Raw genomic sequence first — 26,399 nt, 5'->3', positions numbered from 1 at the left:
AGCCGGTGACATTAGAAATGTGTGCATCTTAGAAGCTTATATGATAGCTTACCTAGCTTGTTAACCACAGATAGGGACATTTCAGAGAATGCATGTACAAAGCTACGATAATCATACGATAATCATTTGGTTGGATATCTGAAAAGCGATAGCAATCTAGGCTTTAATGTATGTCATGCAAACAAATCCCAGTGCTCTGCACTGACGATAAACACCCCAGAAGTTTTGTTTGTTGTCCTACATAATGGTATCGATTTAGCCATCAGTGTTATCTGAATTTGCAACACCTCACTCCTGAAGGTAAAGAGAAAATTTTGAGTTGTGCAGAGGAGACTGATTAAATAAAATTGTTCCAAGAGCCACCCACAATATGTCATTGGTGTTCTGATTGGCTTTGTACCAATTATTTGAAAGAATTGTTTAAAGAATCTGTAAATCAGAAGATACCTTAATAGAGTAATCTTCTAGAATGATGCAACTTTATATGAATGTTGTCCCTCCAGTTGGTTGCATTGTTTATGTAAGGTAGAATTGCTGTTCAGCAGAAGGACTCGTGGTCTAGTGGTTAAAGCACAGAACTGGAGTTCATGAGATCAGCGCTCTGTTCCTAGCTGTGCTACTCACCATTGGCAAGTCATGTAATTTCTGTGTGCCCCAGTTTTCTCATCAAATGGTTAAGCTGTTAGTTCTGCACCTCAAAAGCAAGTTGGGGAGTGGAGGGGCTAACATTTGTAAAGTGCTTTATTGTCCTTGCACAGAAGGCAGAATAGAAGTGCAAAGGGTTGTTGCAGACCATTGCAAAAGTCGTGGTAGGATTTTATATTTATATGATGGAGGGGTGGAGGGATTTTTTTATTATTATTATTAAGTGGGTTGGACTTCTAGAAATGGTTGGACATTGTAAAGTGAAGTCCTCTCCTCTTACAAAACAGATGCACAATAAATGGTGGGAGTACTAGCTTCCCCTACATGGCGGCATCGATGTACGTGGATCTTGTTGCAAAGGATGCAGTTCTGGGACTGGTGCATAGTCCAGATTCAAAGCTGACCAAAACACTCCATTCTCCCGTGAGAGACAATCAGTATAAATTGTGCCAGTGGTTCTGGAGACATAGGCATTCACTCACTTGGAACTTGGTTGAGACCACAAAATAATTTCAAATAACCACCAAACAGCTGGCAGATGCTAGTAATTTTCATTCATGAGCAGCCAGAGCTCAGTTCAAACCAGTGACCTAGGAAAAAAAGGCTATAGTATCAGGTATTTTGAGCTATCCTGTCCTTACAGGACTGAAGGATTGGTTCTGTGAAACCCTATGAAAGCTGGGTTGGAAAACAGAATTTCCATCTATGGGAAATTCTGATTGGTTCAACACTGGATGCCCACCAGGCTGCCGTATTAGTCCCAAACCTTGGCTCCCATGTGCTTTTAGGCTGGCTGAGTCTGGACAGAATCCAGTAACTGCTCAAGCTCTGGGCTTCTAGGCATGCCTTGGAGTGAAGATCCTCTGTCTAGCTCCCACTCCTGAGATACAGAATGTGCAATCCAATTGACTAGGCTCTGAAACTAGTGCTGGTCCCTTACAAGACTCCCTGATAGCTATTGTACTACGCCCCTCTGCCCCCCTCCGCCCCGAGTTACACCGATGCTCTGGGCCCTCTGGATTACTGTTTCACTTTTGACAACCATGTGATATTAAAGGAAGGGGAACCCAGGCTGTGTAAAAGAATTTCTAAACCAATCACATTTTACTCCTAGATAAGGCACAAGAGAGATACAGCTCTATGGAAAAATGAGCATCCGTATGCAGAACCCTTGCTCGAGTGTCCACACCATTCTAGAGCCCTTCGAGTCTTTGTCAGTCCTTTCAGGGCTCCAGAACCCTTTTCTCCTTCTCCCCAGTGTTGCCTTCTTGCTCTGGTCTCTTCTAGAATGGCCAGTGAGAGAGCCTCCCGTTTATAAAGTCCCAGTTCCATCCCATCCCATCAGTTGACTCCCCTGAACAGCTTCAGGTATCTTATCAAGTGATTTTTTGGTGCTTAGTTTCAGCCCTCCTGAAGTCCAGTCAAGGAAAACTGCTTCCCCTTGGCTACAGCCAGCTCATTGTTCTAGGCTGATTTTCCATTTGAAAGGAAAGCCACCCAGGCTAATGCCTCTTGATTGCTCTTCCTTGTTAGCCCTCTGCTAGGTACTAATACTTCCCCTCACCCCAACGGATGCAGGAGTTGCAATGTACACCATTACTGTACCTGCAGGCTGCAAGTGGGTCCGAACTAGGGTAAGGGCGATGTGCCCAGGGTTTAGGGGGAAGTGGCAGTCCTCTCCTTACTCCCACCGCAGCTGTTCTGTTGGGTCTTGTTTTCTGGCTTCTCGCAGTCACGGGTTTCCCAGGAGAGGTGTTTAAATAGCACATCCCCAGAGCAGCCTGGCTCTGTCTTTTTCTGGACCAACTTCTGGTGCTGGATGGAACGTGGTACTGGTGATTGTACTTTTGCATGGATTGTGCCATGGCACCCTTGCTCAGTGCAGGTGTTGTGCTCGTGAAATGAGCTGTCTGTACTTTTCACACCAATCCCTATTATCTGTTGTATTGTGGTAAAGCCTAGAGGCCCCAATCAGGGCCCCATCAGGAGCCACCCATATATAAAGAAAAGATGCTCCCTACCCCAAAGTGCTTGCCACCAAACTATGAGACGAGAGCCAAAAGGTGATGGTGGGGGAGCCTGAGGTAACAGTGAGAGACGGAGGATTGGTGTAATAAGCAGCATACCAGCTGCCGAGCCGTTGAGTGTTTTGTAGGAATCCCAGCAAAATGTGCTCATCGCAATGTTATCCAAATGTGGTATCTGGGAATTGTCCTGTTGCACAGGGTAGCTTCAGCTACCTTATTAGGAATCTGTTTTTATGCCAAATTACAGGAGCAGCTTTCAGCGAACTCGTATAACATAGAGCTGACGTGACATTGTAATTGCTGGTGCCGCATCATTGTTCTAGAAACTAGAGACGGCAGTATGAAAAAAGGGCACCTTGCTCTCCAAAACCACATAAAGCAGGAACATGATGTAGCTCTTCACAGAGCGTAAAGCTGTTTTAACAAACGTTCACGTAGTTGTGGTGATAAAATGTATTGTTTAAAACCTAGGCTGTAAAGGAGACAGTTTGAATTTAGCTGGCTAAGTAAACAAGCCTTTTAGGATTAGACATCACCGATAATCTAAACGGGTTGGTGGATATTTCCAGCAACACTTAGACTGGACAGCTCATACCATAGCCCAGTTTCAGTATATTGGTCTACAAATAACAACCTGTTACCGAACGTAGAGATCTTAAAATCCTTCACACGTGCTTCAGTCATTTCCTTTTCAGCATCTTGATATATCAAGAGCTAGAGGTTTGTCACATCAAAGTCACAGCAGTGAAAGCAGGAGCCCTGACTGTAGAAGTAACTGATTGCAGATGATTGAATTAAACTCTTTTTTTAAACATCATAAATACTGAAGCAAAGAAGAAAAGTTATGGTCTAGTCACCTGTGAACACATGGAGAGTAGCAGCTAAAGGATTCAGCGGCAGGTCTTCTCATGGGTTCTTTGAAGGGAGGGGGGGAACAGTAAATAGCAGGTAGCAGGAGAGTCAGCACAAAGCACTGACACAGAGACCTTAACTAAAATGGTTGCGTCACCTTTGTCCGTCTCGTCCTCACCTGTCCCTCTGCGAATGCAAGTTGACGCCACACCATTCTGTTTTGTTGCGAGCACATTCTTTCCATTTCTCGCCAAAGAGTTTTGTCATGGGATCAGCCCAGCGTGTTTTCGGTCTGCCCAGCGGTCGCTTGTGGTCTCTGGGGATCCAGTCACTGATGCGGATTGTCCACCTATTGTATAAGGAGCTATGCTGGGCTGTATTAAAGGGGTTGGTTGTGAAGGGAGGTGAAACACTCTAAGTACTGATAAGTGTGTGAGGCGTTTAGAGTCAATTCTTGCTGTGGCTGAGGGGATCAGATATTGTGGCTGGATGATTTTATGACCATTAATAAAATCTGTAGTTGCATAAACTGAGTCATTGGTGACTCAGTCTCATGCGTCTGTGCACCAGCAGATTACTGCAGGGATCAAGGAAAATATCTCGCCTCCTTGGAGAGCACAATTAGCTACATGCCTGGTAGGGAAGCAGGGATTACCTTCCAATGAGACATCAGGTGTTGGCCAAAGCCAGAGACAGGTTACTAGACTTGGAGAAGCAGTAGTCTGATCCCATATGGAAATCATATGTACCTATATCCCATTCTGTGTCTTTGCTTTGCCCCAAGCAGCCAAGCACTAAGCCTGTGCGTAACGTTTGTTTTCTGGCAGGTCATTAGCCATATTATAAGCACAGCACTATCATAGTAGTAAATACTGGCAGGTTGTACTATGTGAAATATATAGTATTGCATATCATGGCACTATAATATGTATAGACAATGAGAGAGAGAGGATACCACACAGGTAAGGTTATTCATAAAATGGGCATTAGCACAGGGCATATTGAAATGATTGTCAAGATATGAATTTATTGATGAAAATATGGAGGCTTGACATCTGATTATGTGGGTATCTGGCATGAGCACACAGGTTGGAATGAGCTGATGAGTGTACCCTTCTCTTAAATCCTGATATCTCTGAAAGGTTGAAAAAGAAGTAAAGAAACCACTGTGATTTTTTTTTTCATACATCTAATATTTTTATTGGGAGACAAATATTGCTTGGTTTTCTTACAGTAAAGCAAGTCCAACACTATTGCCTACATTCAAAACCCTCCCGCCGTGTACAGAGGTATAATATTATGGTGTTTTTTACTTCCATTTTTTAAAAAATCCTTCTAATATATATAAGAAACTAGAAAGGCGGAAGCTCTACAATGCTCATTGAAATTTTAACAGCCAGCACAGCAAACATTAGGATAAATATTAATATCCCATACAACAAACATTTTTGGTTACTCTAAGGTAAGCATTTCTGCTGAATGTCACTATGGCATCTTGGCTCTAGGAGAGAGGCTGGCACTTAAATAGGCCAATCCCATTCCATCTAGAACTGCGAGGTCAAAGCCAACAGCTTAAATTTTATCTGGAAGCCAACTGGCAACCGGTGCAGATAACAGAGCACATGTGCTCTCTGAAAGGCACTCCATTTACCAAGTGTGCTGCCTTTTGCATCAGTTCTGGCTTTGGGGTAACGTAAGATGCAGTCCCATGTACAGAGCATTGGCATTTCCAGTATGGCTACGTAACTTGCTTCAAAAATACCTCATGTCTCATTCTGTACGAAAATTTCAGATTGCAGAGACACATCTTTGGAGTAAAAGTTTGTGCCCAGTCACAGTGGTTGCAGCAGATATTTCACTGTTTACAATGACAGATATTTTCCTGTGAGCTGGGCACTCTACTGTAGGTTTTACCTGCTTCATGATATCTTATCCTACATATTTTTACTTTTTTGTAAAGCCTTCATGGAAGACATTTTAGCTTCCTCAATTATTTATTGGTGATGTAGAAATATAGGACATCAGCTTACGGACCAATATTTAGGACTCGAATGTCAGAATCAAGGAGTCCTGGCTTTGAGCACAGCAATACCTATTGATCAGAAATGACTGCTTCCCAGGGAAGCCATGGCAAGATGAAAGCTAACAGCTCCATGGCTGGCTATCCCTGATCCCACCAGATCTGTGTCTTGGGCCCTTCTGTTGTGGGAAACACTCAGTCCTCTTCATTTTTTCCTCGCACATGCTGACTGCACTTCAGGCCCAGCAAGAATTACTCTAGCACAGCTGTGAATGGAGAAAGCCCTCTGCATAGGCCAGCCATTGTGTTGTAAGTCTGAGAAATTCCCCGTATGTTTTGTGAGACAGGAGCAGAGGAGGGAGACCATGTGAATGGCTTTTTAAAAAATAGCCTTATTTTTCAAAGCAAAAACAAAACAAAACATTCCAGGACCCTTTGTGTCCTGTACCTGACAGTCTGATTCTGAGCTGGACCAGGCATTTCATAGACGTCTAACGCCAGAGTGGACTGTTGTGATCATCTTGTCTGACATCCAAAATAGCACAGGCCAGAGATCCTCACCCATTTACATTTACCCCCCGCCCCTATATGAAGGCTGCCAGGGACTAGATTGATCCTGGGATATAACTTCAAGCCCTTTAAAATCCTGAACTGGTTGCCACCCAGGTCAAATCCTAGCACTATTGAAAACAGTAGGCTTTTTGCCATTGACATCATTGGGGCCAGGATTTCACTCCCAGTCCTTGTGTTAAGCAAGAAATAAATTTGGGGTTGAATAACGACAGTGGCATGGCTGGTTTATGGTAGGATTCCCACCTCTAACCTCTCTCAGATTTACTGTGCAAAGGCCATTTACTGGGGTTTTGCATGGAAGGAGAGGAAGCTCTAATCCTTGTTCGAGCAAGTGGAAAATACCTCTGTTTGTAATTTTAAGAAGAGTTAAGATGTATGAAATGCTCCCACCATTAAAGCAAAAGACCAAAACTACTTTCCGAAAACTGGAAACCAACCCTCGGTTATTTTAACAGCAATAGAAAGTATCAAAACCTTGCCAAATGGGGCCTCACCATAGTTTTCCCTGAGCTGTGGCTAGGTGCCCACCTTTCTTTTTAGTCCGAGAACTAGCCTAACATTTATTTTCTACTGTAATCAGTTACATGTAAGTCAAGAGTAAATGAAAACCTAGTCCTAGTGTTAAAGCGTTTCCTTTCAGGCTGTATCATAAGTGTTCGCCCATACCTCTCTCCCTCTTTGAGTAATGATCAGGCTGATTTGGGGATTAAGACTAATCATTAAATAGCATTAATGTGTCTGCCATTTGCTTAGGTGCTACATCACGAAAAGCAATTTGTAGTGCACTGTTCCAAGGCATGATGTAACCTCCAGCCAATCAGGAGCTTGCATGCCATTAGCATAACGGCTACATTTTTCTCACAAAAGAACAATGCAGCTAACAGCTGTTCTGCAAACAAAACTTACATTATTAGTGTCATAATCGCAGTCATTCACACGGCCTTTAAGCACTGTCAGAGGCATTCTAGCACACCATCTGCACTGAAGGGAAAGAAACAAATGCAATCATTTCTTGTAGAATTACAGACACATTTTGAAAAAAGCTGGATAGCCCTGGAATGTCAATGCATTATTTGAAAAAGGAGACAAAAAACAGACTCTCACAGTTGAATAGACAGACAAAAGGCCAGATTGTGATACTCTTACTCATCTGTCTTTGACCATGAGTAGTCCCACTGAAGTCAATGAACCTGCTATTGAAATCAGTGGGACCACTGGTAGAGGAAGGTACCATTCAGTGTAAGGGTATCAAAGTCTGGCCTGAAGTGTTGCATACTGAATTTCTAAGTATTAGCTCATGCCAAATGAGACTAAAGAACTGTTTAGCTTTTTGAAATGGCTTATCCACTCAGGCATGGATGGAGCAGGTATTTGTAAACAGGTACGAATGGTGCAGCTCCTCTAGTTTGAAGTAAAGTTGTTTTAACTTTTAAGCCACTATACCGAACCACCCCCTACTTACCCAAGTACGTATATGGCCCTTCTCTCCATGGTATCTGAGTGTCACTGGTACATTATACACTGCTGTGGACACCCTGTTTGGGAGATGTTTTCCTTAACCAGGTTTTTTGTGCATCCACTTTAGTTTGCATCAAGCTGGAATACAGATGGGGAAAAAGGCATGAAACACTTAACACTGGAAATGTGCTGTGGCATGTAGGCCAACTTTTTGTTCTTTTTCTCTGTGTATCTGGGATTTGGGTGGGTTTAAGATATAGGGCCAAGTTCACTGCTGGCATGAGCAAATGCAACTCAATTAGCGTATAACGACTTCCACTGCTTAAACCAATAGAGAATTAAGCCCATGGTGTTTGTCCCATGCTTGGGCCAGTATGTTTTCTGCCAGACAATATGCACACATACTGTACCTGTGCACATAAAACATCACTGGAGAGAATATTTTAGATATGTCTTTGGCCCTTTGCTTTTCCACTATCCATGTAAAACTTGCAAATCTGCCTATAGATTATTTATGGTTTTTTTAATTGGAATTTCCCACCCCTACCTTACTTTAGTTCTGCCCTTAGTTTTCTATAATAATGTCCCAAACCTCTATTTAAAGCTGTAGTATGTGGGGCACTTGCTGTAGTATATTTTTGTAAAGCAACTGTGCATGAACCTGACCAAAAGCCACGGAAAATGTAAATCACAAATGGAAAATGCAAAGTAAAGTTGTCCCTTTCTGACTCTGTTGGCTTTTGTAAAGGCCCCCATAATAAAAATAAAAAAATACTAAAAGTTTTTACTTCTCTTATCTCAGTAGAATGAGACCAGTGTCAACTTTGCCGCTGGAAAAAGTCTTGCAGATGTTATTGATGTAGATGTGGTACCTGGGGGTATTTTACACTCACTAATGGAAAGTGGTGAAATAAGTAAATTTATTCTGTGGGCTGAAGTGAAGGTCTTGGACCCTCATGGAAAATGAGCAAAGAAGATTTTGCTAGTACAATAAGGTTTTAAAGCATAGTGTAGTAGAAGCTGTGGTGAGGTAGACCCATGCCATTGTAGAATTTTCATGCAGAATGCTGACTCAAGAGATTTCCAAGGGGTAACATTGGTGAATTGATAATCCAACTCTGTCAATGGCCAGGCTGTGTCCCATGCCTTGACAATTCAGCATAAGAGTTTCCCTGGGAATGCATTGGTGTACCAAGCCCAGTAGACATGCTGACCAAGGACCTCTCATTAGGGTGATATTTTATGGAAATACTTAGCCCAACAAAATGTTGCTGATACTTACCATTTCAGTATAAGAGAGAGAGGCTCAGAAAATAATTTAAAAAAACAAACCTGTTATATGAGACTGGTTGACTCAAAAAGATGCTAATGGGATACAGACATTTTCATCTGCATACCACTCATTCAGATTTGCTCCAAGATGTCATTATCGAGTCAATCTCGGTTACCAAAAGCCATTGCTTTTTGATGGGTGCCTAGTGGCCTATGTAAGATGAGTTGGTGATTTCATTTTAGTTCTTAGTGGGCAAGTGCCGAGCTACAAAAATAATCCCTGCCAATTGGATTCCTCATTGGCAGCCTCACCAGAGAGATCAAGGAATGAATGGGCATGGAGTCTGAACTCTTATCTCATCCCTAGAGTTGGCTCCTCCCAAATAACATGTTGGTATGAGCAGTATGGGAATGTTTCTAAGGCCACTTCCCATGGAGTTTGACTGTGCTAGAGATATTGAGAGCGCTTAGTTCTCCAGTCTCCAGCTTTGCAGAGAACTGAATTAACTAACGCCATGTCTACGCGAAAGCATCAGGGCTACCGCATTGCAGCTGTGCTACTGTAATGTCGTAGTGGAGATGCTTCCTACATCAGTAGAAGGATTTTTTAATTGATGTAGTTTAGGGTTGGCAACTTTTCAGAAGTGATGTGCCGAGTCTTCATTTATTCACTCTCATTTAATGTTTGGCGTGCAAGTAATATATTTTAATATTTTTAGAAGATCTCTTTTTATAAGCCTTTAATATATAACTAAACTATTATATGTAAAGTAAATAAGGTTTTTAAGTGTTTAAGAAGCTTCATTTAAAATTACATTAAAACACAGAGCCCCCTGGATCAGTGGCCAGGACCCAGGCAGTGTGAGGGCCACTGAAAATCAGCTCACATGCCGTCTTTGCCATAGGTTGCCTACCCTGATGTAGTTAATCCGCCTCTCTGACAGGCAGTACAGTAGCTATCTTCACAGAAGAATTACTCATTGACTTAGCCGTGCCTACACTGGCGAACCCAACTGTGGTGCTCAGGGCGTGAAATTTTTCACTGCCCAGAGCAATGTAGCTGGGTTGATCTAATGTTTACATGTAGACCAGGCCTATGTGACTGAAATGCTGAAGACATAAACAGAAGTTTTTATACTAGGGTTTAAGTTTTTCTACAGTCAAGTCTTAACCCTCTCTGTGAGTCCAGCATACCTCTGTGGTGCAAGGCAAAAAAGTTGATTCTTGTAGCATGGAGAGACCGTGTATGTGCAAATGGAATGTAGACAGCCTGTTTCTGTGTGGGACATCAAAGGTTAATCCTCCTTCATGTCAACATTTAGGTGGTACTAAAGGTTACTAAAACCAAATAAGCTAGAATGATAGCAAAAACAAATTATTTTGGCCCATCGTGCTGTTGACCCTCATGCCTTCTGTCTGTCTCTCTCTCCATTCTATTTCTCCATTCTCTTCACATCTTTCCCTATCTTCCTGCTAGAGCCAAAAGAATCAATGAAGGGGTGGATTAATAAATGTCTGCACCATGCTTAACAGATGAAAAGTGCTAAGCAGTCTTATTATTAAATGCAAAAGGGCAGTATGCAGTGTGCTCGGAGGGTTCCCTATGGTGAGCACTGCTTTCACTGGCCTGTATGTTCTTTGCCCTAGGACTTGACTATATTGACTAAGTTTGAAAATGAGTTTTATCTGGAGCAAGAGTGCACATTGCATTTCAGTTTGCTTAAATTAATCACATCCTTATTAAGATCAAACAGATCCTAACAACATTTATAATGCAAGTCCTTCAGGGCAGGGGCTCTGTCCTCTCGCTTGTCTGAACAGAGCCCCGTGGAGTGACGAGTGTGATTTAAATAGTGATAACAGATCAGTACTGCAAAGTAACACTGCACTCGTACACTTTATTTAGTCACAACAGTGAAAAATGCCCCTGTGCGAAGGCCAGTACTAACTCTTAAACGGGGCTTATGTGGTGACTGGGACTCATGCTGGCCCTCTGAACTAGGGCAAATATCACCCAAAGAACAGAATACCTGTGTGATTAGTTTCTTGATGTGTTTCTATGCTGTAGCCATTTTCTGCCTCTGCTATAGCAAATGTTCTGCACTTCTGTTGGGATCAACCATCAGCAGTGTTGCCAATAAAGCACCAAGTTGTAAAGATGAACCATGAAGAACAGTTTGTTTTCTTCATCCTACAGAATAAAAACTGAAACAAATCAATGTGGTTGATTTGGACAGTATTTCTATCTGCTTTCATAGGCGTCTCAAATTTCATGTGGCTAATCATACCGCGAGGTCAACAAATCAACGTCCAGTAGCCTGTTGACACCATTCATTGTGTTAATCAAATAACCCGTTACATCAGGTGAAGGTTGTTGTCTTCTTCTTGTTGTTTTGCCCTCAAGCCACTTCTAAAGTCACACACAAGCTCACTAATCTGGACTTGCTTATTTGAACCTTGCTAATCACCTCTCTTGCCATCTGAAAGAAGACCGCCTCGAACAAAGGGGGACACAGAAGCAAATTAACCTACCATGCTAATGTTTATAATTAGAATAAATTGAAACGTTGAAAGAAGTTGGCCCAGTTGCAGATCTCAGGCTGAGAAGACACCATGAGCCTTGCTTGCCTCTTTAAAGCTAAAAATGTAATGAGGCATCTACCTTTTACTCAGCTCCCTCATAACAACTAAATATAATTATGCTGTTACTGCTTTTTAAAAAAAAAAACTTAATCTGTTCATCAAGTTCTGTGCAAAAGTCCTGGGAGGGATTTTCATGTGTCATGCCTTCTTCGTTGTGAATAAATCTCCTCGTCTGAAGTATTTCAGCACATACATTTAAAAATAGCAATGTTGCAGTGTGACGAGAGGCACGACCGTACATCCGACTGGAAGGGGTTAAAGAACACAGCGCTCGGTTTTAGGCCTGGAGGTGGAGTTAAAAGGAACGAAGCCCAGCAAGTGGGGGTCTGATGGGGAAGGACAGCACCATCCTGGAGGGGATGTGCAGGGACACCACCTCTGTCACACACTGATTTAAAGATTGAAACAATACTCAGAACTTGTTGATACTTATTAAAAGCCAAACAGTTTGGTAGGCACTAGAAAAACTACTTTCCTACAAACAAAAATGATTGTGATGCACTTTGTAAATTGTATCTTAAGCTGGTTGAAATGAGCAAACTGCACAATGTAAAGTAAATGAAGGCTGAGGGGCCTAAGGCTGTCCTGTCAGAGAGCCTTCACAGGGTGAGTGAACAGAAAGTAGTGCTTTCTCCATCTTGAGATGGGTTCTCCTCCCTGCAGTGATTGGGGGAGAGCCTGGACCGGCTCTCTTGAAGGCTGTGGCATAGCTTCTCAAGCCCAGAAATCCAGGCAAATTGTTTTTTTCTCTTGGCACCAACAGGCATCAAACCATATCTCACGATCACTGATCCTTAGACAACAGTTTCTTGCTTGCTTGCTTGCTTGTTTGGATTCATTTCTCCCAGTTCAGCTGGATTTGGCTCTTTTGTCCTAAATATTGACTCTTGGGAGCTATTCTCCCACTTCCCCCACCTCAGGAGCATTTCAGCAGCCTCTGTCCTGCAGGCATCTCTCGGGCATAGTTTGCTGCTGCCTCTCTGCCATAGAATAGACTCCTCCTAACAAACCCCAACCCAAAAGTCCACCAAGGCTGGCTAGGTCTCTTAGTGGAGTCAGATGCCAGTGCCCTTGGGCAAGCAAGGTCTGTGCCAAGACTATGGAGCAATGAAGTAGCAGGAGCAAGGGTTCTTCAATCCTGCTGTGTGGCTGCTTCTGTGGGTGACTTACCCCCAGCTAAAGCCAGGGAGCAGGAGATGGCTCAGTTGACTTCATAGAACCTCTGGTTACTCAGTGGTGATCCTTACTTGTAGCACTGAAGCGGCACTCATTAAAAAAACCCAGATCACAAGGAATATGCTGGGAGGAGTCCAAATGGCAGAAGGGCATGAAGTGCTGACGGGCAAGCAGGACCTTAGTGGCCATTAGGCAGAGAGGATAGGCGTAGGTGGAGGCTGCAGAAGACAGGGAGCTGAAGTCTATCCATGCTGAAGTCCTTGCCAGTGAAGGAAGCAATGTAGAAGCAGCAAGAAATGAGTCCCATTCGGGGTTGAATGTCCAAGCAGAGATCATCTTGGCGTGTCATTCTTTCAGGGCAGCCTCCTGTTTAACCACTTTGGACCAAAATGGGGAGAAACTTCCAGCTATTCCTGTGGAAGGATGGGCTTTACCTGTCATCTCTCAAACAGTATCCAAAGATCGCCTCCCACCCCCAATCAGCCCAGGATGTCTGCCTCCATCGCCCACTTGCTTGCTTGAAAATGTAATTCCTTTGTGCTTTCTCCCATGCTGCTCCTGGGATAAATTCCCCGTAAACATCCACAAAATGCACTAATTCAAAACTCTCCTTTGCCGTGAGTTCTACAAGAACCTTCACCGTGGCGAGGCTGCTGGTGTGCTGAGAGCACTGCTGATCGTAATAACTATGTTGTCTCATTGTTCCCTTGCACTCCTGTTGGTCTCTCTGTAACCATCGGTTGCCTCTTGTTTTATTGTTAGATTATTAGCTTTTTTGGGCTGGGACTGTCTTTGTTCAGTGTGTACAGCATCTGGCACAATGAGGTCCTGGTCTGAGACTGGGGCTGCTAGGTGCTACAACCATACAAATAATAATAATGAATAAAGCACTAGACCGGGACACAGCAGATCTGGATTCAGTTTCCAGCGCTGCTACACTCTCCTTGGGCAAATCACATGATCTCGCTCTTCTTCGGTTCCCCATCTGTAAAATGGGATAATAATCCTACTTTTCTGTCTTGCCTATTTAAATTGGAAGGTCTCTGGAGCAAGGACTGTCACTTACGTGTCTGTCTGTTGCCAGCAAAATGGGGTCCTGATCTCAGTTGTGTCTTCTAAGCGCTACTGTAATGCTAATACCACTTCAGCTAAATAATAGTTCTGAATATTGATTTGTATTGATGGGATTTCTGGAGCATCTTGGCCAGCTGTTCAGTATAAGACAGGGTTGATGGGGAGAATAAGAAACGTGGGGTTATCCACATATAAAGAAAGATCTATTCTCTGTAAAGCTGTGTGTCACTGGGGAAGGATAGAAAGCTGTATTATGACTTTCCACCAGAGCTGTCAAATGATCAAAAAAAATTAATCGTGATTAATCACAGTTTTAATAGCACTGTTAAGCATTAATAGAATACCATTTATTTAAAACATTTTGGATGTTTTCTAGATACTCAAATATATTTATTTCAGTTAGAACACAGAATACAAAGTGTACAGTGTTCTGTACATGATTATTTTTTATTACAAATACTTGCATGGTAAAAAAAGATAAAAAAAAAATAGTAGTTTTCAATTCACCTCATACAAGTACTGTGGTGCAATCTCTTTGTCATGAAAGTGCAACTTAAAAATGTAGAATTATTTTTTTTCATGATAAAGAGATTGCACCACAGTAGTTGTATGAGGTGAATTGAAATTTTGTTTATCTTTTTTACAGTGCAAATAGTTGTAATAGAAATAATCATATAAAGTGAGCGCTGTACACTGTATTATGTAATTGAAATCAATATATTTGAAAATGTAGAAAATATTTATAGTATATTTAAATTGATATTTTATTATTGTTTAACAGTGCGAGTAAAATGGCAATAAATGGCAATTCATGTTTTTAATTGAGTTAATTTGTTTTGAGTTAATCACTTGAGTTCACTCCAATTAATTGGCAGCCCTACTTTCCACTGTATTGGTTATCTTCAATACACATCCATTGTATTGTTTTATGCAGTGCAGAGAAGTACCCTTAGTTCTATGTATATATCATGTCAAAGTGTTTACCAATAATTAGCATGTGATGGAGCTGGGAAGCCAAAGAGCACCCAGATTGCATGAGATTCCAGGTATTTCAGCCAGAAGATTTATTTCAAATTTGTTATTCATAAGGGAGGAGTGAGAGATTGGGATAAGGGCCCTTTGAAGAGAAAACAAAGTCTTCTGTTCAGTTTAACAGAATACACAGAATACTGGCTTGGCATGGTGGTCTGTTTGCTTTCCAACATTGTGGTAGAAATGGGTATTGCCCTAAAAAAAAGAACCTCATTATTTCATGCTTTTTCTAATATGACAAGCCCTGCCTAGTCAGACAGGAATAATTTGGGGAAACAAGATGACCAAATTGTTGCGTGTAATTATATTGGTAATAATTCAGTGTATTTATAGTATGTTAAATGAACACGTTTTTAAAAGCAGTGTGATTATTTCACTTACTAAGGCGTTGGTCTTGCTAACGTTATGCATATGTTTAATTTGGTCTAGTGGCTCTAGAATGGGGAATCAGGAGCCCTGAGTTCCAATCCTAGTTCTGCTGCTAACCTCTTGTGGGAATTTGGGCAGTTGCTTCACCTTTTTGTGCCTCTGTTTTCCCTCCCACGTCTATATATGTCTATTTAGATTGGAAGATTTTTGAGGATAGGGACTGTCTATTATGTGTCTATACAGTATCTAGCAAAATGGAGCTGTGATCTAGATTGCAACCACTAAGCACTACATTGATATTACTGCTAACAATAGCGAGTGATGCCACTTAATTCAGTGTTTAAGGCTGAGGATATATGTATTTGCAGGAACGGGGCCATAGTTTTTACATCAAGGCATTTGTTACCTTTTTCTGTGAAAATCTGTTGATTTCTGTGCTTAATTCTGCTTCAGTGATACCCAAACCACCTTGGGTTGATTAGGTTCAGTCTAGAGAACCGGGAAGTCTCTTTCGCCCTTACAAGCCCATCCTACTGCAAAGTCCTGTCAATTAGCTGAGCCCAGAGCTAAAGGAGTAAACATGGGACCTTCAAAATGTAAGCTTGGTCTGCAAAATAAATGTAATTAGAACAAACACAGTCCAGAGAAAAAGAGATGGTCATTTGCCTGATTGGCCCAGGACGTGCCCTTTTTGGATTGATGTGTTATTCCCCATCTCTCTCTGTTTTGCGTGTGTGGGTTCGGAACTCCGTGTGAATCACAGAAATGAGAGATGGAAGGAACTTCATTAGATCATCTTGACCGGTCCCTGCCAATTTAGGATTATTCCCTATAGTAGGATCTTGAATGCCTTCCCCAGTCTATTTTTAAATGACTCAAATGAGAGGGCTTTCCTCGCTTTCCTAGGGAGACTATTCCACAGCTTAATAGACTTCGCTGTTAGGGAATTTTCTTCCTGTTATCCAGCCTCCATTCTGCTTTTGCCTAATTTCATTGGACTGTTCCTAGCAATGCCCCAGGAAACAGTTTTCCACCCTGTTTGGTTCTTTGCACATACCTGTTGTCAATTATAACCATAGTCTGTGGTAATTAATCACCATTTGCCCTTCTTGGCTGGGTCTTTGTTTTTACATAACTCCATTGCAGAGCCAGATGGGTTCTTTTCAGCACAGCTTTTCATCCAGAATAGCTTTTCTGCATGTCAACATGTGAGGGAACCTCTGGATTAATTCATAATTTAACATTTATATGAACACACACCGCTCCCTCCTTTAGACTGCATAAAGGAACTGAATAAGACCTTACAGAAACAGCATAAGTAACCTAGACTTTCTCTAGCTGCACATAAAAGCTTAGGACCTGGGCTTATGGTAGACCCCTAGCAGTCTGCCCTGCATTTCCCTGCACATTCTCCAGTAGATCATGCTGGGATCTGCTGTGTTTTGAATAACAAACATGAACGGTTCAGTATACCAAGTTTTAGCATATGAAGTTATAAAGATATGGAGGAAAAATGGCAAAAGTCCATACGTGACTTAGACTTACGTGTCCCATTTTTAAAAGTAACTTTGTCCCTTAGGAGCCTGCATCACTATTGAAAATGATTTAAGCTTCTAAGTTCCTTTTGAAGATTCCACCTTTCATCTTAGACATGCTGTCCAGTAGGAACGAATTGTATGAAAAACTGCATGTGTCCACACTGTGTGCATTAATCATGACGGGCATCCTAAGATTTTGGAGCATAATGAGTCCACTGTTTTGAAGAAGGAAAACTGGCCATCTGCTGTGGATGCTATCAGTATAGAAACCTACACCAGAAAGCATCCTCCAAATCAGTAGGAGAAAGAACGGCTAGTGTGAGAGACTGATCCTTAGTTATTTAATAAAGCAGAGACAAAACTATTTAGCTCTGGCAAACACTAATCAACATCATTATTTGTTGTTGTTAAGTAGTTTGATTTTGCCACATACAGATAGAACATAAGCATCAATCACACAGAACAATCAAGTTACCAAGGAGAATCTATAGCTAGCATTATATGCAGTCACCTAATGACAGCAGAATGACAAGAGCCATACCGGGATGTTCTCATACAACCAATCAGGAGCCCCACACTGATATCACTGGAATTGGACTACTGCTGTTATCTGGTTGTTTACAAAAGAATTTTGGCTTTGCAGCATAAAGGTAGCAAGGTTTTAAAGAACATCCATAACTGTATTCTTGTATAAAAGAGGAATAATGTCACAAACATAAAGTAATGTTGTTGATTTCTATGATGGGAGCAGGCAGAAGAGTCTAAGATCAGGCCTCCATCCTGCTGGGCACCATACTTGAACCTAATAAAATATAGTCCCTGCCCCAAACAAGTTCTAATGGAAACCGAAAAGATGGAGGTAAGCAGGGAGGTTGAAAATTAGAGGATAAGGGACCAGTGAAATGATTCTGTCTGGTATAATAAGCAGCCAGCCTGGCATCCCCACAGTCTGTTCATTGCACCACCTTGCTTGCTAATAGCAATTTCACTGATCATATTGTATGTTTGACTTGATTCTTAACGCTCATTGCATGGAAAACGCCATGCGTGTCAGTGATCTGATCTCTACATGTAAGTGTAGAAATGAAGAGATAAAATAAATGGATTGGAGCATGATGTGTGGGGATAACAACATATGGTCCCTAATCACACTGGGTAAAAAATCAGGGACCCACCTGCATTGAAATATATTAAACCAGGAGTGATTTTTAAAGAAACGCCCTGGAGGGGCGTGAGAGGGAATATTTAATATTTTATTACGCTAAGGACATCCCCCCAACAGGGATGTTAGGCACATATGGGATGGAAAGGCAGAACTGATATCAGTTTTTGTATGCTTTTTTAGTGTTCTGCTTTGCATTGTTTTATTTTCCAAAAAGAAGATAAATTCGTGAAATATTTGCAACTCTGCATTGCTGCAGACTTAAGTACATACTTTGCAAATCCCTGTAAGTGATTTGTTTCAAGCCCTCTTCAGTTCTTTCTCACTCTATCTGCTTGTTCGAGTACAAAAGTTCCTTGGGAAAAATCACTTATTACATCACTGAAAAATGCCACAAAAATAGCTTTTCACTTGAGTTCCCATCTTTGGACTTAACTCACAGGGGAATCAGATAGATTCAAATGTTTAATAACTTCTTATTTGCCTTTCTCTTTAAACACAGGATCTCTGGTCATGGAAGCAGGGTCACGTGGTTGATTCTTGGCAGTCAGCAACCTGTGGAGCTTTTGCAGGTGCAAAGGATTATATGTTATACTGGGAAAGGCTCAAGAAGAAAGGAAAAAATGTGCAAACCTATGAAGTATAGCAGAACAACATTCCTTTGTAATTCTAGTTTGTTTAGAGGAAAATGGATCCAGTTGTTATTTGGAAGAAGGAAAGTCCTTTACTGGGTGTGGGGAGAGAACACTGAAAAAGGTGATTGCTTGAAAGACAACCAATTTGTTTTTGACAAATTTCTGTTATTTAAAAACCAGGGGCCTGTCAGTCAGGCTTCCAGATTATCTTGGAGTTGATTTGTAAAATCCTCCACGAGGAGTGGCTTTGCTTGGGTGCGGGTCCTTGCAGCTGTCTGCCCCAAGCTGTTCTCCAGGGGTTTAAGTGATTGCAAGGAGAAGCCATGATTCACCATTCATGTGACAGCTGTGACAGCAGTGCAGATTAAGGAGAGTCAGGAGAGCAGAGGATAGCACTGCTACAGCCGCGAGGCAGGACGAAACATCTGGGCAATCTCCAGACGCTAACACAGGAATAAAGAATGGCAGAATACAATATCGCACTATTTATTACCAAACAAGCCAAAAGTTAATTGAATTCTTCAGTAGGCCTCTTGGCCTCCTTCAGCCTACTGTAGATGTTTAAAATAACTTTAAAAATGTCAATTAATTAATGACTCATCAATATATCTGACAAGTTGCAGAGAAGCAAAACAACAAACTGTCTGAATAGAAAAACCAGATTAGTCGTTAAGAGATGAACGGCCAGAGCTTTTCCCAGAGGAAGTAAAATACAGTTTAAGATTCCAAATTGGTAACAGAATATATGGAATGAATAAATCCTGTTTAAAAGCAGTAATAGCATTTCTGAAGCTGGAGATGAATAACAAATAGCTTTTGGCTTTAGTAATCTGCTGATTTACCAGAAAAGGGCCTTGAGATTGTCTTTAAATCATTTAAAAAATAGGAGTCTAAATATCTCTTATGTACATAATTGGATTTGAAGTTTCTGATCTCCACGTATTATTATGAGTAATGTTGCAATGGAAATCAGGTCACCAATCAAGCCTTCTCTTGTGGTATTAGGCACTTGTACATATACATAGTAAGAGACAGTCCCTTCTCTGAATTGCTTGCAGCCGAAATAGACTAGCCAAAGACTGATTATCCGCATTTTACAGATTGAGATCTGAGAACTGGTCCACACTCAAATTTTTGCACCGATTTAGCTAAATCAGTGCAAACCCTTGGATGGATGCAGCTATATTGACATAAAGGTGTTTACATCTCAAACCAGCTATACTAGTATTAAAACTTACAATGAATCAATATAACTCAGGCCTGAAAATTTACATCAACCCAGCTACATCGCTCAGGGGTGTGAAAAATTCACAGCTCTCAGCACCATACTTAAGCCGACCTAACCTCTGATGTAGATGTGGCTAGGCTGACAGAAGAATGCTAGGGGTTGTGTTGATTTAATGAGATCTGTTTCTAAACTGCTATAGTTAAATGGGTGCAAAAGCCCCTGAGACACAGAGGAATCATGTGATTTGTCCAAAGACTTCTCCCAGGAAGTCTCTGGGAGAGCTACGAATTGAATCCCGGTCTCCTCTGAGTCCCAGTCCAGTGTCTTAGCCACAATCCTCCTTCCTTGCCTTGTCCATTTGATTCTGCTCAGGGTGGTTGTGACTGGAATTGTCACCATCTACTGGCTTTTTGGTGATCTGTGTTCACCTCCTAGTGAACAGGTGTGAAAGAAAAAAACTCCAAGGACCTGGTCCTCTGAAGTGTTCCCAGTTCCCCCTGGACTCATTGGCAGAGCCATAAATGTGAGTCTAGGACACTTAGCATCTCACAGTGGTCAGTCAGGACCTCACAGGTTTGGATCTGACTGTCTGGACCAGCTCTGCAGAGGCATCCTGTTTTGAACAAACTCCCATCAGCATTCTGCATGGGGGTTTCAGTGCAATTGACTGCAGCTGAGCTATGTACTATGCATAAAGTTAAGCATGTGCATTAATCTGGGGTCTAAAGTTTGTTGGATATGTTGTAGCGGACGGCAAACTTCCCTTCTTTCACACTCTGCCTTTCACTCTTTCCTCCCTCCTGTTTTTTCATCTTTTCTCCTTCTTCCTTCCCACCAACAATATTTCACACATCTCCTTGTTTAAGACCAGCTCCAAAACTCATTCAGATTAAGAGGATTCTTTCCACTGACTTCACTAGCTTTTGGATTAGGCCTTTGCTCTTTTATTTCCTCTCCCCATCTATAGACATGTAATAGGAGGGCATCATATGGTGATCGAATCAGACATTGCCTCCAATGTCAGTTCCTTTGCTACAACAAGTAGTTCCCTGATTCTGAAGTCCATACATGATTCTGCAGCTAAAACATATCAGAATAAGCTGCCTGCTTAAATTGGTAAACGTAATCTATTTTATGAGGAGGTCGGGGGGAGAAAACCCAAATCTAGCCACAAATGCAGACCCTCCATAAATAAAACTGTGTGTGTACATTGAACTAGACTGATTGTAATTCACCACATTATAACCTCTGGAAAGGGAGAAAAAGGCTTTTATATGAGCAACAGCTAACCCGTAATCACTGTGATGTTACCAATACCATAATGATAGTGTTGAGACACAGAGAGCATGCTGGACTTTACTTCCCTTGTGTTCTTTGCTTCGCCACAAAATTTGACCAAACATTTTAGAGGACGGGAGAACAGGCTCAGTGATAAAGCCAACAAGCTGAATACACAATCCTTTTTCGGCTTCTAGTTCTAGACAAATTGTTGGTTATGTTTTCTACCTTAATCATAATTTACAGTTTGGTGGAGAGAAGACAGACAGCATCAATATATTGAATTCCATCCAAAACACCTGTTGCATTAGTGCCTGTGAAACTGCAGTGACTAAAGTCAAAGATCTTGAGAGACCTGACTGTCTGTCTTATTGTTTCTGCACATACACATTTTTACACACATGCAATCAATGCACTTATATATATATAAACACAGTAACCGTGAGCATAAATGTAAATGGGACATTGAGTTTTCTCTGCCAGCTGTTAATAATCTAGTCCATAAGTGCCATGTCTTGATTCATATAATTTCTTCTTCCTTTCCGGCCCCTTGGCCAGAGATACTGGTTAGAGCAGCCTGGGGGCTACTCTAATTTGTGCCATTTGTCAAGGATCCCAACAAACCTTCTAGCAGGTGAAGAAAGCCACAGTGCAACATACTCAGGTCAAACCTCAAACTCCCTCCACCCCCCAACGCATATTCTATACCAAGAAAGTCAGAGAATGTTGTGTAAGAGCCATCATAGGTGTCTATGCCTTCTAGGGAACTAGCACATGCCAGGGAAGTCTCTGTTTTAATAGCACAAAGGGAGTAGAGGGGACTGAGAATTTGCCCCAGAATGTCAGGATGCAAAATCAATAGGATGGACAATAATACTAAAAGCTATTGTCCTGGCACCTGGCCTCCTATTTCATTCTGGTGAGCTTGTCTTGCTGAAGATATAGCAGAAATAGAAGGGGAGGTGTAGAGATGGGTGATGAAAAGTTTTAGAATTATAGGCTTCCATCTGAGAGAAACTGAAAATACAGAGATTCTTTTGTTTAGAGAGGAAATGAATGAGGGGGGACATGATAGAGCTATATAAAACAATGATAGAGCTATATAAAACAGTACAGATAGGGAGGATGGACCACTAATGGTTAGACCCAGTGTCCCATCTCCACCTGTGGCTATCTCTGATACTTCAGAGGAAGGAGACCAACACAACACACCCCCATTACATTTGGGGCTCCTTCCTGACCCCTGCAGGTGGCCAACTGAAACCCTGAAGCATGAGCTTCTAGGAATGTAGGATGTAAATCAGGAGTAAGCCCTGCCCCCTATCATCACAAGAATAGAACTGCAGTCATAAATTTGTCCAGCTCTCTCTTAAAATGAATTACATTGTTTGTCCCACATCTCCTATGAGGAGGCTGTTCCAGAACCTCGGCCCTCTGATGATTAGAAACCTTTTTCTAAATCCAGCCTGAATTTGTTCATGGCCAGTTTATATCCACTTGTTCTTCTGCCTCTGAAGATCTGAGCCTTAGATACTTTGTTAATGGGCCTCAAGAAGTACCTTAGATAAACAAAATAAATTGGGGCTCTATTTACCCTTTCCCATGTCACAAGAACAAGAGGACACTCAGTTAAATGGAAGATCAGCAAATCTGAAACTGATCAAAATAAAGACCACAGAATTTAACCTGCGGCACTCACTGGTGCAAGGGGCCAAGAGCTTGGTGAGACTGAAAAATCTGGATAGTTAGGCTGTATCAACACTAGAGAGCTTAGTGTACCAATGCAGCTGTGCCTCTGTAAGATCTCTCGTGTGGCCGCTCTATGCCGACAGGAGAGAGCTCTCCCATCGATGTAACTAAACCACCCCCCACGAGCAGCAGGAGAGGTTAGTACTGTGCACACTAGCACTTATGCTGGTGTAATTTATGTTGCTCAGGGAGGTGGAATATTCACACCCCTGAGCGAGATACATTTTGCCACTGTAAGTGTAGCGTAGACATAGCCTGTTAGAGATAATGGGAATGTGCAGAGTTACAGTAGAGAAGGTAAAATTTTTCAAAAAATAAACCACAAGCTGTAAACGTCCTGTTCTCAGGCAGGTCTGATGGGGATTAGGAAGAGGATTCTCCTATGGGCAGATTATTCTGTCGTAATCCAGTAGCAGGCTTCTTGCAACTCCCTGGGACTGAGAGAGAGCTCATTGGTTTGAGCATTGGCCTGCTAAACCCAGGGTTGTGAGTTCAATCCTTGAGGTGGCCATTTAGGGATCGGGGGGGAATAGTTGGGGATTGGTCCTGCTTTGAGCAGGGGTTTGGACTAGGTGACCTCCTGAGGTTCCTTCCAACGCTGTTATTCTATGTCCAAATGTAACTAGTGGTATCTGGGATTGACCACTGTCAGAGGGTGGGTGCTGGGTTCGCTGGATCACTGACCTAATCCAATATGGCAGATACAGTCTATAAAAGGGAGCTGGGATGTCACTTCAATGCAGTGGAAAAATTCTCTGATTAAGTAGGCCCTCTTTCTCCAGGCCATAAAAAAATATGTGGGGCTGCACATGAATGATTGATGTACTGTAGTGACACAGCGACCAAGCGAGTCTTGTGAATAATGAAACACTAATGAGGGCTTTTTACATGTTAAGTAGAAGGTCGCTGTCACCTCCTTTTTGATTTAATTAACTCTGACAAGATTACAAGCTGGGGCTGAGAGCCTCCTTAACCAGACAAGGCAGAAAAAGCCGTGATGAAATCAGATTTCAAGACTTTCCTTTTGCAGGTACTCAGACCTCCAAATCTAAACGGATTAAATCATTACGGATGAGATCCAGGTTCCTGTATTCTGCCCTGGTTTGATTCTTCCTTTAAAAGGGCATTTGGCTCGGCTCATCAGTACATGAGATTCATGGCTCTGCAGAGATCTAGCACCAGGCTCTGGCAGCACTGTACAGTATCAATAAGGCATGCACTGAGTGGATTAAGAACTGGTTGACAGCTCTCAAAAAGTCATTGTCAGTGGGGAATTATCATTGAATGGGGGTACTTCCAGAGGGTTCTGCACAGAAAGGTGCTAGGCCTGATGCTATTTTAGCATTTTCATCAATGATGAGGAAGTTGATATAAAACCGCTACTGTTCAAAAGTGGCTGACACCAAGACTGGCAGCGTTGTAAGTGACGCAGACAGGGTGGTCGTGATCTGGATCACTTTGCAAGCTGGGCCTATTCAGCCAAAATGCGTTTAAAACAGCCAAATGCAAAGCTGGCCATCCAGGAACAAAGAATGCAGGCCACACATACAGAAGGGAGTCTGTGTCCTGGAAAGAGGTGAGTGAAAAAAGGATTTGGGAGCCATAGTGAACAAGCCACTGAGCATGAGCTCCCTGTCAGATGCTGCAGTGAAAGGGGCTCGTGACTCGTGGGTGTATAGATGGGGTTGGTGATCTGGAGCAGGGAGGTGATTTTCACCACTGCACGTGCCATCAGTGAGAACAGTCCTAGATAGCGTGTACAGCTCTGGGGTTCACATTTGAGAAAGAGGGTTGAAAAATCAGAGAGGGGGGCAAATGGAGCCACAAAAGATGATTTGAGGGCTGGAGAAAATGCTGTACAGCAAGAGAGATAAAGAATTCTGTCTGTTTAGCTTTTCGAAAAGAAGATTATGGGCTTGTCTGTACTTAAAACACTGCAGCAGGACAGTAGACATAGTGCTGTCCACACTGGGAGTTAGGCTGGTATAACTGCCTTGCTCAGAGGTGTGGATTTTCCAGATGTAAGTTGGTATATTAGATCTTAGAGTATGTCAACACTTACATTTAGTAGCATTCTAACTTGCTGGCTTGGGGGTGAAAACTCTCCCCCCTGAGAGCAGCGAGTCTGAGCGCTTTAAAGCGCTAGTGTGGACAGGCTCTGAGCCCTGGGAGCCGCGTTCCCAGCACTCGGAGCTATTCCCCTCGTGGAGGTGGATTACCAGGAATGCTGAGAGAGCTCTCCCAGCGCTTGCACATGACTACATTCGCTCCCGCGGCAGCACTTTTAAGTTTCTAGTGTAGACATACACTTAGAAGTGACTTGGTTCCAGTGTACAAATCTCTTTACAGGGAGAAAATCCCAAGATCTGGCCTATTCGACCAAAGTAGTAGATTCTCCATCTCTTAATGTCTTCAAATCCAGACTGGCTGTGTTTCTAGAAGACACGCTTTAGCCAGGCACAAGTTAGTGGGCTCACTACAGGGGTAACTGGGTGAAATGTTAATGGCCTATGATGTACAAGAGATCAGACTAGATGACATAATTGTCCTTTCTGGTCTTAAGCCCCATGAATCTATGAAAGATCCATGCTACACCTAAGCCCAAAGGACACATGTACTTAACTGATACGTCTGAACTGGGATTCAGGAATGAATTTCACCCATAATGTCCTTAGAAGGACCTGGTGGTTGCAGTGGTGTCACCTGCAGCTCTGTGAAAAATGAAGAACCAAGTGCCTGGTTTGTTGAAGGGGCCAGCAAACTTTCTGGTGAACTTTGGGGACTTTTTCTTCTGATTCCAGAGTCCTTTATGCTGGCCTGTCCCTCCAATGCTGCCTTATCCATCAGCAGGCCCACAGATCTTCTCTGCACTCTATCTGCTGGTGTCTTGGGGCATAGTTTGCACCCGCTCTTCCCTCCAGGTATGTTGCAGGGTGAGAGGAGGGGAAACATAAAACAAGTTGCCCTCTATCCTATCCACAGGATGTGATTTTGCACAGTGCCTGCCAGAACCTGTGACACCTGTGTGCACTTTGGACAGTCCAGTTTCTAATGCGCTTCTTTGAAATGGTCAGTCCTGTCTACATTACAGCTTCCTTCCATTTATAAACCAGGGCCTCTGACGCAGTCATAGTTGTAATGCAAATAGGACCATTGCCTTATTAGCTGTAGCCTGTGGGTGAAATTGTTCTTGGAAAGTAATAAACCTTATGAAGTTACCCTAACAATTATCTTTGGCATTTTGGAATAAAGCTGGAGCAAACTGATTTTGTCAGACCCATTGCCTTATATAAAACATGGCTGCCATTACTGCCAGCTATAAATTTTAGTTCTAGTCGAGCATATGCAAACTTGCATTTAATTTAGCTGTTACATTGCTGCATGTTGTGCTCATGAAGCACATTATTGGTGCTGTCATCATTCTAAATCAATTCTTAAATCTGTAAGAAATACTTCCTGGTGAGGGAAAAGGGAAAAATTGACATGCTAATGGCGAAAGAGCTGAAAAGATCCAGACGTTTGGGAAAATGGAGAACTACTCGGCCTAGATTAAACCACTGGATAAGAACGTTTGGAGACATTGTATCCAAGAGTAATTTGTACACAATCCAGGCACTGTAGAAGCCTAGATTTATACCACTGCTAATGAGAAACTTTGCTAGGACTAA

At 42.2% G+C, this 26,399-nt stretch overlaps 1 protein-coding gene across 3 annotated transcripts in view; it reads left to right on the top strand.

Moving 5' to 3' along the window:
- Positions 1-26,399, top strand: part of SLC25A26 (solute carrier family 25 member 26) — a 142,548-nt gene that overhangs the window by 100,220 nt on the left and 15,929 nt on the right. For all 3 annotated transcript variants that reach the window (XM_032775759.2, XM_032775760.2, XM_032775761.2), the window contains one exon: positions 18,344-18,413. In XM_032775759.2, coding sequence (XP_032631650.1) covers positions 18,344-18,413 — 70 coding nt within the window. The remainder of the gene's footprint in view (positions 1-18,343; positions 18,414-26,399) is intronic.

The sequence above is a fragment of the Chelonoidis abingdonii genome, chromosome 17, assembly GCF_003597395.2.
Source record: "Chelonoidis abingdonii isolate Lonesome George chromosome 17, CheloAbing_2.0, whole genome shotgun sequence".
Taxonomy (NCBI): domain Eukaryota; kingdom Metazoa; phylum Chordata; order Testudines; family Testudinidae; genus Chelonoidis; species Chelonoidis abingdonii.
The sequence above is the reverse complement of the archived record's forward strand: the minus strand, read 5'-3'. Positions and strand labels throughout refer to the sequence as shown.